This window comes from Dunckerocampus dactyliophorus, chromosome 1 (genome assembly GCF_027744805.1).
Source record: "Dunckerocampus dactyliophorus isolate RoL2022-P2 chromosome 1, RoL_Ddac_1.1, whole genome shotgun sequence".
NCBI classification, from domain to species: Eukaryota; Metazoa; Chordata; class Actinopteri; order Syngnathiformes; family Syngnathidae; genus Dunckerocampus; species Dunckerocampus dactyliophorus.
The window spans coordinates 36804546-36818844 of record NC_072819.1 but is presented as its reverse complement, the minus strand read 5'-3'; the positions used below and the strand labels follow the sequence as shown (position 1 = coordinate 36818844).

Here is a 14299-nt window from a genome sequence, read left to right as displayed (position 1 = left end):
GATCAGTTCTCGCTCAGTGACTGTAGGTGTGGATGTGAGTGTGAATGGTTGTCTGTCAGTCCAGTGATTGACTGGCGACTAGTGTCAGCTAGTGTAGACTCCAGCTTTCCTGTGACCTTAAACGGGATGAACAGTCTATACATCTACTGTATCTGAAAGTGTGGAAATATTGACATGGGAAGGGAAAGAGGTATCAGTGTGAGGCATGCATTTGTACACCACTGCAAACTACAACACAGAAAAATAAACCTTTTGTTAAATAACTACCTAACAAAATGGACCACATTTATCTTTGTATCTTAGGGCATCATTTTTTATTGACTCTTTACTGGAGATTATTATTATTCTATCAACCTCATCTGTATTTCAAATGAAATGGCCAGTGAGAGTATATTTTTCCATTACAGAAGAAACAAAAGGTAAATGGAGATTGAAACTCAATATACACTCCTGGTCAAAATCTTAAGAATAGTTGAAAAATAGTTGCATTTTGCACGTTTGGATCTTAATGAGGTTTTAAGTAGAGCTACAATATGCAAAAACAAGAAGGGGTAGTGAGACAAAAAACGTTTAGAAAAAGTAATTTATTGAAAACAACAATTAAACTGAAATAGGATGTTTATCAGCTGATCAAAGGTTTAAGACCACAGGCTATAAAAGCCAAAATCTGCTCAAAATTTTAATTTTCTGTCAGGCAATCACACTGTCATGCCCTCCTGATGGCTAAAGCCAAGAAGCTTTCTCTTTTTGAACGTGGTCGGATTGTCGAGCTGCATAAGCAAGGCCGCTCGCAGCGTGCCATTGCTGCTGAGGTTGGGTGCAGTAAATCAGTCATTCTACATTTTTGGAAAGATCCTGAGCATTATGGAACAAAAAGTCAAGTGGTAGACCCAAAAAAATCACACCTGCGCTGACCTTTATCCGATTGGCTGTCCATCAAGACACAGGGCGGTCTTCGACTCACATTAAGGCCCTTACTGGTGCTGACTGCAGCGCAATAACCATCAGATGACATCTGCAGGAAAAAGGTTTAAAAAACAAAAAAGAAATTCAAAGACCTCGTCTCCTTCAACGCATCAAAACTGCCCCTTTAGAACATGGGACATGGAAAGGTGGAAAAAAGTTTTATTCTCTAATGAGAAAAAAATGTAACCTTGACGGTCCAGATGGCTTCCAACGTTACTGGCATGACAAGGAGATCCCACCTGAGATGTTTTCTACCCGGCACAGTGGAGGGGGGTCCATCATGGTCTGGGATGCTTTTTCCATTCAGTGGAACACTGGAGCTTCAGGTGGTGCAGGGTCGTCAAACGGCAGCTGTTTATGTGCAGATGTTGCAGCGGGCATCCCTCATGACTGAGGGCCCTCGTCTGTGTGGTAACAGCTGGGTTTTTCAACAAGACAACACTGCAATTCTCGCCTGACAAAGGACTTCTTCCAAAGGAATAACATCACTCTTTTGGACCATCCTGCATGTTCCCCTCATTTAAATCCCATAGAGAACATTTGAGGATGGATGGCAAGGGAAGTTTATAAAAATGGCCATCAGTTCCAGACAGTTGATGCCCTTCATGAAGCCATCTTCACCACTTGGAGCAATGTTCCCACTAGCCTCCTGGAAACACTCGCATCAAGCATGCCCAAACCAATTTTTGAAGTGATTAACAAGAACGATGGAGCTACTCATTACTGAGTTTTTTGCTATTCTATTAGCAATGGTCTTAAACTTTTGATCAGCTGATAAACAGCCTATTTCAGTTTAATTGTTGTTTTCAATAAATTACTTTTTCAAAATGCTTTCACTTTCAGTCCGCCTTCTTATTTTTGCATATTGTAGCTCTACTGAAAACCTCTTTAAGATCCACATGTGGAAAATGCAAATTCTAGCAATTTTTCAACTGGTCTTAAGATTTTGATCAGGAGTGTATTTTAATTTCAAGAAATTCATTACTTTCAAAACCTTGGATAACCAGGTTATCCAATATAGTGTAGCTTTTCTTTAAAAAACAGCATTTTACTATCAACACATTATTTATCCAAATCTAAAAGCTAAATGAAAAGTAGTGTCATCATCCTCATGAGTATGCCTGTGAATATTCTGAGGTCATTGTATTCTCAGGGCATTGAATCGACTGCAACTGGACTGTTCAGGTTGTCTTAGAAGACGTTTTGGCTCTCACCCGAGCAGTCTTCATCAGTTCACGTTCAAAGACTAGGTGGGACACACACCAGTCCGACTAGATAGCACAGCTCTGGTCTGAGAGCTTGGTGCAAGATCCAATCTGTTTATGCTCTAAAGGAGGACGCAGGTTCAGCCAGGAATGGTTTGACTCTTCAGTGGCGTCAAATGACGATCATTACGATACGTTGAAGTGAGGCCTCTGCCCGGCAACGATAGTCGTTTGGGTGGTATCACCTGGGATGTCAATGAAGTTGATACCACCCAAACGACCATTGTCGGCCGGCAGAGGCCCCACTCCATTGTATCCTAACGACAGCTCTCAGACTAGAGCTGTCCTATCTAGTCTGACTGGTGTGTGTCCCACCTAGCCTTTGAGTGTGAACTGATGAAGCCTACTCGGATGAGAGGCGAAATGTCTTCTAAGACAACCTGAACAGTCCAGTTGCGATCGATTCAATGCCCTGAGAGTCCTCATGAGTATTGTTATCTCGGAGAATGTTATACATGTGTTATCGCAATAAAAACTCAAAACCACCTTTCTGTTTTGCATGAAATTCTTTGCACCCTGCATACATCAATTGATTAGTAATGGGATTATTACTTGGAAGACGGTCACACTAAGTGTCACAGTGTTTACAGAATAACAGAGATTAAAAGATGATTTTCATTCTTCAGTGCATGAAAGCTGAAACAGTAAAGAAAAACGTCGGGTAAGGTTAGTCATTCTTAATGATACTGTGCAGCTCTGTCTTTGCGAGAGTTACATGAAGCATATTACAAGTGCCTAAGAGGTTTTCAGACGTGTTTCCAAGAATGTACACTTCCATGACACGGCTCCCTCGCTCTCGCTTTCTTTCGTGACTTGCAACTCCAGTGGGGGTTTCACTCTGAGGACTCTGTGCCCGAGGGTGGGAACGTATCATCGCGCTGCAGAGAAATGCGGCCGTGTTCTGTGGTCATAGACGAAGAGAATTGTTGCATTCAAACGCAGCATCCTTTATCTATCTGCACGCTAGCTTCCATGCTCAGCTCCATGTTACACTTTCTGGCTATGTTAGCAATATAGTCTCCTCTACGGCAGTTTAGCAAAGTTTGTGACATTCAGGCATAGAATTTTGTTTCTAAAAGTCATGAGTCAGCTGATTTGGAATACTGGTGATTCTCAGCATCATTACCTGACTGTGCTGAGTAGCTGCAGGTGTATGAGAGGGGGAAGGGGATGCTCTCTGATCCTTTGTTGCTATATTCATATGACTTCCCTTGACATGAGTTTAAATGAGCCAAACAGAGGTTAGGAAGGAGGCGAGGGGTCACAGATGTGGAAAATAAGGGTATGTAATGCGTAGAAGCACACTGCAGAGGCACATCATGCCATCTTGTGAATTTGTCTTTGTCATAACTGTCTTTATGGCCATCTCATTTTAAAGAGGGCATACACAGCTCCCTGCAGTTGTTGCACATGCATGCTGCATTTTCCTCTCATTTTGTTCATTTAAAACAAGAGTGTCAGTTTTAAAAAAGCAGATGTTTGTTCATGTTAAAAATGTTGGCATGGCTTGAAATATGAATAAGGTGGCGCATCCATTTAACTACACTGCCGCCGCTGCAAAGGCTGCTTTAGGACATGCAAAGGCACTTCTCACTAGCTGCGGCTGGGGAGCAGGCAGACATGCAGCTACAGAGACCATTAAACTAGGACGCTGTGGTGTGAACTGACAGGCAAAGGAGGAGTTAACTGCATAAGAGGAAAGGAAAACACATTAGTGCCTCGCTACTCTCTGTGAGTAACATAATGAACTCCTAATCGCTGCTGAGGGTGTAATTCGTCTATGAAATCAGCACCAAATTGAGATGAGGAATATCACTTTCTGATCCATCTGAAGCAGTTGCTTATCTGGACGAATATCGAGTGTCGTGCTTCTCAAAAGGTTTGGGATAAGTAACGGTTTCCTGTCAGCATTGATATTCTGTCAGGGGAAAACTTCCCCTCCACTCTGTTTTGTGCACACATCTCGGCGAGCCTCGTGCACAGCTCATGAGTGGGCCCGATGAATGCATCTGTATTCTGGCGGCTGCTGGCCAGATAAGCAGTTACTCGCCCAGAAGGTCAAAATGTCATATTCTCAATCAACTCTGGGAGCGCCCAATGTCAAATGCTTTCGTTGGGTAGAGAGCAGCTGTCAAGAAATGGAATGTGTCGAATCAAACTTCTATTTACCCCCCCTGTTCCTCGCTGCCTTCCTCCTCCACTTGTTCCTCTTCCTCCTCCACCTGCTTGTCTTGCCTTCCCAAAATGCTGCATAATGGTATAAACGGAGCCCTAGGCATGAGAGCTGAGATAATGCATCTGAAGCAGCCAACTCTCCCATTCGTATCATTCCTCGGGCATTTCAGGACTTGGGCTCCAAACAACAAACCCTCTTCTGCCTTGGTGTGCTTATTTCTGTCTGTGTTGGGACAAGTTTGAGTTCCCACGCAAAATGACATGATTAGAAATCAAACGCAAATGAGCCCATAAGTTATACAGTTGTGAAATGAGTGCACAAGCTCTCTGCGTGCGCTGTTTATCATATTGTGTCTCACAAATATGCATGTGCGCATGTGTTTAGACAAGATAAAAACAGGCTGAAGGGCTGACTGTGAATTTATGAGTTGAAGGAAACAGAGAGACAAAGCGAAGGGCGGTGACACAGACAGAGAGAGTCAGTGACTCACCTTCTCAGCAGACTGGGCTGTGCCAAAGAAAATCGGGATGAAGGCCAGCCAGACTATGCAGGTGGTGTACATGGTGAAGCCAATGGGTTTGGCTTCGTTGAAGTCTTCTGGTACATCTCTTGTCTTGATGGCGTAGATAGTGCAGGTCACCATGAGCAGGATGCTGTAGCCCAGTGAGCAGATGATCTGGAGGTCTGTGATGTCACACTTGAGTACGCCACGGGCCAGCATGGGGTTAATAGTTTTCTGCTCATCGTAGTCTATAATGGTGTTTGGCGGGTCCACGGCAAACCACACCAGAACACCCAGCAGCTGGACGCAGATCAGACTGGAAGTGATGGCGATCTGGGAAGTGGGGCTGATGAAGCGTGGGGCTGTGACCGTCTGCTTTCCTTGCTCGAAGATCCGATAGATGCGGTTGGTCTTGGTGAGCAGCGCTGCATAGCTGATGCACATGCCCAGACCCAAGAAGATCCTCCTGAAGGCGCATACACCTACATCGGGCTTGGCGATCATGAGGAAGGTGATGATATAACACAGAAAGATGCCGGTCAACAGCACGTAGCTCAGCTCTCGGCCCGATGCGCGCACAATGGGCGTGTCATTGTAGCGTACAAATGTGGCCATGACGAAAATGGTGGCAATGATGCCAAGCATGGCCAGGAAGACAGGGATGACTGCCCAAGGGGAGTGCCACTCCAGCTTGATGATCGGGATGGGCTGGCAGGCAGTCCTGTTGGGGTCGGGCCTCATGTTATATGCACACAGTCTGCAGGAGGTTTCATCATACTGGTACTGGTATCCATCACAGAGCTCACAGTGCCAGCAGCATGGCATCCCCTTGACCCTCTTCTTCCTCTCTCCAGTCTTACAAGGCAGACTGCACACTGAGATGGGCACTTCCTGCTCACCATTGGGCCACTGAAGCTCCTCAAGCTGCAGAAGCAAAGAGAAACAGGATGAGACGGTTAGATGACAAAGGTATTAAGACATGCACTTCATAGGCCTGGCCAATACACCCACAGGAAGTAAAAATCCACGCAAGTGCAGGGAAATAAAAAAAAAAAAACAACCCAAAACTCCACACAGCCTTATTTGAGATTCGAACTCATAGCCTTGTAGCAGTGCAGCAGTGCTGATTCATCATGACTTACATTATTTATCATAAGCACGGTGCTACAGTAGCATCTGTTTATTTTATGCCATTGCCAAGAGACTGCCTTCTCTTAAAGATATTAGTAATCACCATGGCAACAAAGGTTACTTTTGCTCGTCAGATTAAAAATAATAGGAAATCACATAAACCTGAGGTGTGACATATCAACAAGCAATGACGTTAGGGTTGCAAAATGTCCACTTTAATTGTTGCAGAGCTATTTGTACGTATTAAAGTGTAAACTGATCTTGTCAGTGTACAAACATGGCACAGAAATATCTTAAATTCTAATCCAGAAGGCCCGGAGATCTTTCATTATTTAGGATCTAAGTGTAAGACATACAAGTCAGCCTTTAAAAATCCATGAAAAAAGGGTTTTTTCATCTGTTCAGGGAGCGTGAAAAAAATGTATGATGTTAAATTTCTTTTGATGATGCTTTCAGAAGCTTTGCTGATTTACCATGAAACAGTATACTTGCTCTAAGGTTTCCATGGCTGCAAAAGCACGACAGGATTAACGCTATAGCAACACGGGAAAGTTATAGAATGTGGAGACAAATTTTAATGTTAGTTCATCTCCACTAAATATGGACCTGAAGAATACTACATGGTTATATTTTCTAGGATACAAAGGCATTAAAATCAGTCAAACTCTGCGACGCTGCTTCATTTACAAAGGCTTTGCCTTCTGTGGCTCTTTAACAGAGGTGGAAGCAAGTCACTGTTTTGCAAGTCTCAAGTAGGTCGCAAGTCATTCATCTCAAGTCTTGAGTCAGGTCTCAAGTAAAGATGTGCACGTCCAAGTCTCAAATCAAAACAAGACAGGTCGAGACAAATCCGAAGTCAGAGGCTTGAAATGTTCGAGTTCTTACAAGTCATAAGCACTTAGTGTCTCCCAAATAAAATATAATTTTAACAATGGAACAATCTATTACATTTCACAAATACAATGAATGCCTTTTGAGTTTTTTATTTTTTACACGAAATAAGACCAGCGTGACTAAACTTAATCACAGAAAAGGAGTGTTGATGTAGCATTCAGGATTTAATCAGTGCACATAAATGTAATCCACACATTTGTTGTTTGATCTTAAACCTGATTAAACGTTAAAAGATGGATTCATTGGGGAGGATTCAAAGGGAAAAAATGTTATCTTGTTGGAAATTACATAATAACAACAACGTTAGTTGAATACCTTGAATGAGGACACATTTTACTCCACACATGCACTGAAAATCTCAAGCATTTTCAAGTCATCAAGTCTTTGATGATATTGTCAATTTGAGTCAAAAGTCATGTGACTCGAATCTGACTCGAGTCCAAGCTGTGTGTCCTCTGCTCTTTAATATCTTTGAGAGTGAGATTTGAAGAGCTAAGGCCTTTTGTTTTAAAATTTGCTGGATGTAAAATGACGCTTTTGCTTGTCACATAGGTTTTTTAACAGGGATGCTCCGATCAGGGTTTTATGTGATTGTGATTGTGTTTGACTGAGCTGCACATTGAAAGCTTCCCTGTTATTCATGCCTGTTTTGTGCTGCATAACTACTGTCGTGGACTAAAATTGCCTTAACAGTCCATTGCTGCAACGCCGCCATTACTTGGGCATGCTCATGACAGCCTGTAAATGCGTATTCGTGTGGACAGGAATAGCTTTAAAACGCCACTGTGTGGATGGAGATTGTTTTGACACCAGGGAGGGGCAAATGTGCGCTTTTGAAAATATCCATGTTTGTGTGGACATGGCCTGAGTCTGCAAGCTGCAGGCTACAACAGCACGAGCCAAAGCTGATTGGTTTTTGTGACTGGCTTTGAAAGGCATTAATCGGTGTATGTCAATCACGTTTTTTACAGAAATTGGCCGATACTGATCGGGGGCTGATCGATCAACCTATCGATCGGAGGATCCCTACTTTTTATTTCTTCAAGTAACTTAATTATATTAGTCAATAAAGCAAAATGAAGTAGCCGCTGAGCATCAAACAACATGGGCTTTCTCTGCAGCCATTGTCAAAACCAGTGGCACAGGGAACTCTACCAATGCAAGGCAAACATTCGTGCCGTCTAGCCCACAGACCTGCCATGCTCCATAGGACCCATCAAGTACTGAGACTTTTACCATACTTCAAGCAAAGTTGTAGTGGGTGGGTGAAAGAAGCCACATCACATTTGCTCGTGGCAACGTGCATCACTCTGCCGTAAATAATGCTATTGTAGAGTCATACACTAAAGCTCCCCTGATGGGTAATTGTTTTATACAAATCCTACTCCTTCTAAATTAGCTAAGTGTAAAACTGTAAGCACATTTTCTTCTTATTTTCATCTAAGTTTTACAACTAATGTTTATTGTATTAAGTCTTTGGTTTTAATGAGTTATTTGTAGCGCTGAGATTTAGTGTGAGAGTGGCAGAGACACATGAAAAGGCCATTTAAATGCTGAATCTTAGTTGATTAGAAAGACACAACAAGACATGGCTTCAGCTAAAAAAAAAACCTAACAAGTCCAACTAATGTGTGAAATTCCTAATGCAGGGCAACATCTTTGCAAACCCCTTTAACACCCCCCAGTACCACACGCACGCACACACATAAATACTGTACATACGTACAGTGTGAGTTGTGTGCACCTGCATGACAAATGTGTGCTTCTGTGGTGTCTGGGTAGATTATCATCTGCCATTTATCTGAGAGCACCAATGTGCCATTTGTTATTTGGACAATGAAGGGTGCTCTCTGGACAACCTCCTGATTACATACTGTGTGGAAACAGTAATGAGTCCAACAGCTCTGTTGCTATGGAGACCAGATGCAAGAATGTTGACACCTTGGACTCTCTTGGCTGTTGTACCTCTTCTATTTGTGTCGTTGCTGTTACAGTTAATTCAGCAGTTAATGTGAGTGTCCATCAGTTGGAAAAGCGTTGCATACAGTAGGTAGCAAAGCGTCAGTATCAGTTGTGCTGGTTTGCATGGTAACCTTTAAACAGGAAGGCTCTTCAGCGTAATCGCCTCCCTATTGAAGAGAAATAATTACTTTGCAACAACATTTGATTTGGAATCGCTTCAAAACAACCCTAAATATCCATCACCAGAAGTTATTCCACCTGTGCTCTCAAATGCATTGAGTTAAGTTTAATTCTTGTGACCCAGACAGCAATTATGCAAATGTTATCTCATCTGTATGTAAATGCCGTGTTGTTTGTAATCTCAGTTACGTGGAGATACAACGACATTTCAGATCAGGGTTCTTCCCTTTATGTAGGTAATTTCATACCGTGTTTGCCTTGAGAGAAAAAAAAAAAACACATATCAGGTTCTTTATGGTCCACATGAATCACCCAAGTCAATTCTTGCGTTGTGTCAGTGAGCACCGACTAACATTTTGCACGGCAGCTATATCTGCACCACTGCACTCATATCAGACTGAAGGTCTTTTGGGGTGAGTGAAAGATATTTTAAGTTCCCATAAAATTACATTTTCTCTATAGTTATCTTTTGGAGACAAGGCAAATAATCACTTCACATAAAATCTCATATCAAGATCTGTTTTTTAATCAACCAGTTGATACGTTTTATTATCTTGTTCACTTGGGCGAGGACTATCTTCAATTCCATCTGATGCAATGTTATCATAGATTTGGAGTGTCATTTTCAATGACACTTGAAGCAGAGTCACTGTAAAGTAACATGGCAAATGCATATTTCGCGGGCTGCTCTTGACATGGGAAACATGTTTAGCAACCCTCTGCTGCCAAACTCGGAACTGATACAGATTGACAGTTGTCTTAAAAGCATCTTCCTCCCACTCTCGTCCTCCATCATCCAACCTATACACCAGCACCACTTATTACTGCTATGAAAAAAAATCACTAAAGTGGCAATAAAGTCTCCTTCTTGTCGGTCTTGTCAGCCTACCTTAGCATCCATTTAGATTAGATTAAACTTTAGTGTCGTTGTGCAGCGTACGGGTAGACAGCCAATAAAATAAACATTTTTTTTGGTGATCAGATATTTTTGGGCAGAAAAGGCCAGAGCTTTCTGTTTGCCTTATGAGAAGCAGTTCACACAGACTAGGGGCAACCCAGATAAAAACAGTAAGACTTTGCAATGTGATGGTGTAGCCATTTTGATCTTGATTGGGGATGGTTCGATCTGATACTCTGTATCAGTCTGATACTGGCCAAATTTAGTGGAAAAATGTAATCCCTCTGATCCAATCAAAACACCCAAACGATCGTGTAAACCCAATTTAACGTTGCGTGACAGGCCGTAAACAGAGACGCAGTGGCTGCAACGCACTGTAGCACAGTAGCTAGCTGACACAGTACAAGAGTGTGAGCCAATTAGCCTAGTGCTGTTGTCATCTCAGCCATGTGGAGTTACTATACTTGCAAAGACGTGCACATCAGCCAAGTTCAATTTGTGTGATGCAAGTGTCTCAAGAGGTGGCGGCAGCATTGGACATTTCAACACCATAAATTTGATCATTTGCAAAAGCATCACGGTACGGAAAATGCAGAGTTTTTACAGTCATCTGGTGCAGGGGTGTTTTAAACCAAAGGCCATATACAGAAACATCAAAAGATGCCGGGGGCAATGTGATATTTTCATACATTTTTTTTACTTTATAAAACGGCAAAAAAAACAACATTTGCATATATTCAATTCAATTCTATTTTTTGCTGGGTATTTTTGTGTTTAATTTTATTTCTATAACGTGCCGCAGGCCAATAATAAACAAGTGGCGGGCCGCAAATGACCCTGGGGCGCACTTTGGACACCTCTGATCTAATGCTAAGAAGGAAGGTGAGCCAGGACAACAGTCATTCAAGCCACTGCTGTATTCTAAGAGCGATGGACCTAGACTCTCCTCCTAAATTAGATTTATCTGCACCTTCAACAAGTTTTGCCTCAGTTTGCATACATTTTCCGGTTAACGTCCAATGGCCAGTTGTGTTACCAATACACTCCCTGAGTGCAACTGTCTTCTTAATGTATTTTTATCACAAAAACATCCTTGTTTGCAGCTTGCTAATGCCGTGTAGTCGTCCCTTGTTTATCGCAGTTAATTGATTCCAGACCTGACCTCGAGTCAATAGCGGGCGTTTGAAGCATCCTACCGAGCTAACATGTTAGCCTCAAAGTAAGAAGCCAAAAACTTTCCACTTCCATACGGTTGAGATTTCGCACTTTGTCTGGCTGTCCTTGAATACACCACAGGTGCTGTGAGATACGAAATTGAAATGTGTATGTAACTCCTACACCGTGTCTCCGATTCCATCTATTCTGTCGATCATCTTACATTATCATTCATTAGTGGTGAGTACCTACACATTTTATCATTTAAAATGCCTTTAATAAGTGTGTGAGGCATATTGAAGACAGAAGGGGTGCGTTTGTGTTTTGAAGATGAATCTAATCTCACTCTTATTGCAAATGTTGATCTGAAATCAGAAGAAAACGTCAATGCCAAGCTAGCTGCAGGATTTGGAGGGGGGGGGAGCAAAAACAGCAAAAATAGACATTTTTATGGGCATCTCGATTAAGAATGGCAAATTAATAAATTCGCTTGGTGGTCCCAAAACATAACCCACACTAAAAGCTGGCGTCTACATTGGAATTAGAACTTAAAGACTGCGATTGAACTTTTGTCCAATGTTTCACTTTTATTCTACCTCATTTTAAATCATTGAACGCTGCTGCTGTGTCTAGTGACCAATCAAAAATGCTCTTAAAAGCTATGTGCATTTAAAGTTGAAATAAAAAGCAGCAGCAGCAGCAGCAGTATTGCATAACTTGAGTCATGTTGTGGGCAGAATATTTGTTGCACAGTTTGAACATGGGGCTTTTTTAATGTCTAAATTAATTAGGGCTGTCAAAAATAGCGCGTTAACGGCGGTAACTAATTTATCTAATTAACTGATTTCATTAATTACGTTAACATTTTTTGCGTCATTAACGCATCATGTCAAGCCACATGTCTCTGTTATGACGGCAGACGGAGCCACAGTAGCATCCCAACACAGTCACACAGGGTCTGCCGCTCTTTAATATTCTGAGCTGCACACATCAAAAACAGTGCAATTCCAACACCGTATATGTATCTCCAACTCACAAACACGTCTGTAGTCAGCCCGTCCTGGGAATGACACTTTCTCGTTGTCACGCGACAACAGTGACATACATTCACTGACACTCCGAAAATAGTCTTTATTATGCATGTATGTGTGGTCTAAACGAACAGAAAGACAAAGAAAAGCACTAAGTGGATATTCTTATCTCACTAAGGTAACTCTTACTGGGGAAGTACAATTTGCTGCATTATATAAGCATGCTGGGAAATCTACCCTCAAAGCATGTGAATTCAACAAGTTACGTGGTGTGTTTGAACGCAGCCCTTCATGACTCATAAAAACGTGATTCAAATGTTCTGCTACTATTAAAGAGGCTAGCGTTAGGCAAACGCATTTTCAGACGTGTGTGGTATCTTTTAGCTTGATTTAGCTTGAAAATTTCAACTCCTGTACAACTGAGAGCCTACACAGATGCCTTGAAAATTTCAGTTGATTTGGTAATTTTTAATACATACAAATATATGTAATTGTGTCCTGTCATTTATCTTTCTGTTCATAAAATACAGCAAAAATGGGCATATTTCACACATAGTGGCAAATGGTTAATAATCATGATCAATTAATTTGAAAACTAATTAATTTGATTAAAAGTTTTAATTATTTGACAGCCCTAATATTAAGCAAAGTACATGCTTACAATTGTTACGATTACGTTACTATAACAAGGAAGAAAAGAAGGTTGGTATTGATATTGGAATTGGCTGATGTACATTGTTGTAGTATCGTACTGGTATCGGACATGAGAAAGTGGTGTCAGGCCGATCCCTAGTCGTGATTCGTATTCGTAAAAAGATAATGTAATTGTGTGTGTTAGCAGCATTAATAAGTAATTTCCTGATTTCCACAAAACTAAAACTAAGTAGACGGAAGGGACACAGGCTAGCAAAGAACCAATTAAAGTTCGGCCTTGGCAGAGGTTTGCTCTCTGAGTCCTTTTAGTATCCTTTTATGTAATGAAAACAAAGCTGTGTGTGTGTGTGTGCGTGTCGGTGTGTGTGCGTATGTGTGTGTGAAAGACAGAGGAAGAGACATTTATCTGAAGATCGCTTATCAGCTGCTACGTGAAGAGTAACTTCCTTTTTGTCTTTGTAAGAGCACATAAGGTTTTTCTGCACCTAAAATACATCCATTACATTGAAAGTAAAAGATGTTTGCACCTGAGCTCACTCCTTCTGAATTTAAGATGCACACCGTGTCCCCCCATTTTACTAAAATAAACTTTGCATACTGTATCTTCAGTACTCATCAGGACATGAATATTCACCTTGGAAATAAAAGAAAGGATTCATGGATGGATTTGTATTACCAGTATTCTCACTAAATAGTCGTACCTTGAGCTGGAGGGTCTCCACCCACTGTCCTACCGCCTTATACTCTGGGATGGAGGAGTTGGTCATCTGGAACTGGAACAGGTCATAGCGTCCAGGAGCATCACCGTTCTTATTAAAGACAACCGGGGTGGCAGCACTGCCTGTACAGAGAGAGAAGAGGTGGCCATTGGTGTGACAAGGTGCTACATCGCTTATAAAAGAGAGAAAAATGTGAACTTTTAACCCCTCGCGTCTTGCTGCATGGTGCCCTACATGGACATAGAATGTCTGAGTTTGTTCTGGTTAAAACCTCCACACACCACTGTGACCTACAAGGTGTAGGACCACAATCAGAAGCAAGAATGCCAGCTCCCTACTGACCACTGCTGCAGCTCCTCACCTGCTTCCTATTCATCATCAGACCTCCACGGGAGCCCCAGGTAAAATAGATTTACACCTTCAATAAGTGGTTACCTTACACAAGTTGGCTCTCTGCGTTAACTTCGGGTTAAAGGTGATGCATTGCATTCGCCCAGCATACCACAACAGGAGATGGAAGCGGATTAAAGAGGTCAGCCAAAGCGTCATATGGCCTCCATCTGCTCGCAGTGCGTAACAGCCTGTTTAAAGCAGAATCCTGAAGATTGCACTAATTAGCATCAGGAGGACAACGCACCCTTGCTTTTTGTTATTGTTGTTTTTAAATGATGTTCATGTTTGAGCTACACACTAGCACCGCCTCTAAATACGCAAAGGACATCCACAAATGAATGTGGAATGGCGTTTAAATGAAAACGGTTGCACT

General features: G+C 41.9%; 1 protein-coding gene across 1 annotated transcript in view; it reads right to left on the bottom strand.

The window, feature by feature from the left end:
- The window catches only part of LOC129178149 (metabotropic glutamate receptor 7-like), a 112672-nt gene that overhangs the window by 15027 nt on the left and 83346 nt on the right, over nt 1–14299 (bottom strand). The window contains exons 7-8 of the mRNA XM_054770075.1: nt 13516–13655; nt 4898–5833 (exon numbers count right to left, since the gene is read on the bottom strand). Of these exons, the coding sequence (XP_054626050.1) occupies nt 4898–5833; nt 13516–13655 (1076 nt within the window). The remainder of the gene's footprint in view (nt 1–4897; nt 5834–13515; nt 13656–14299) is intronic.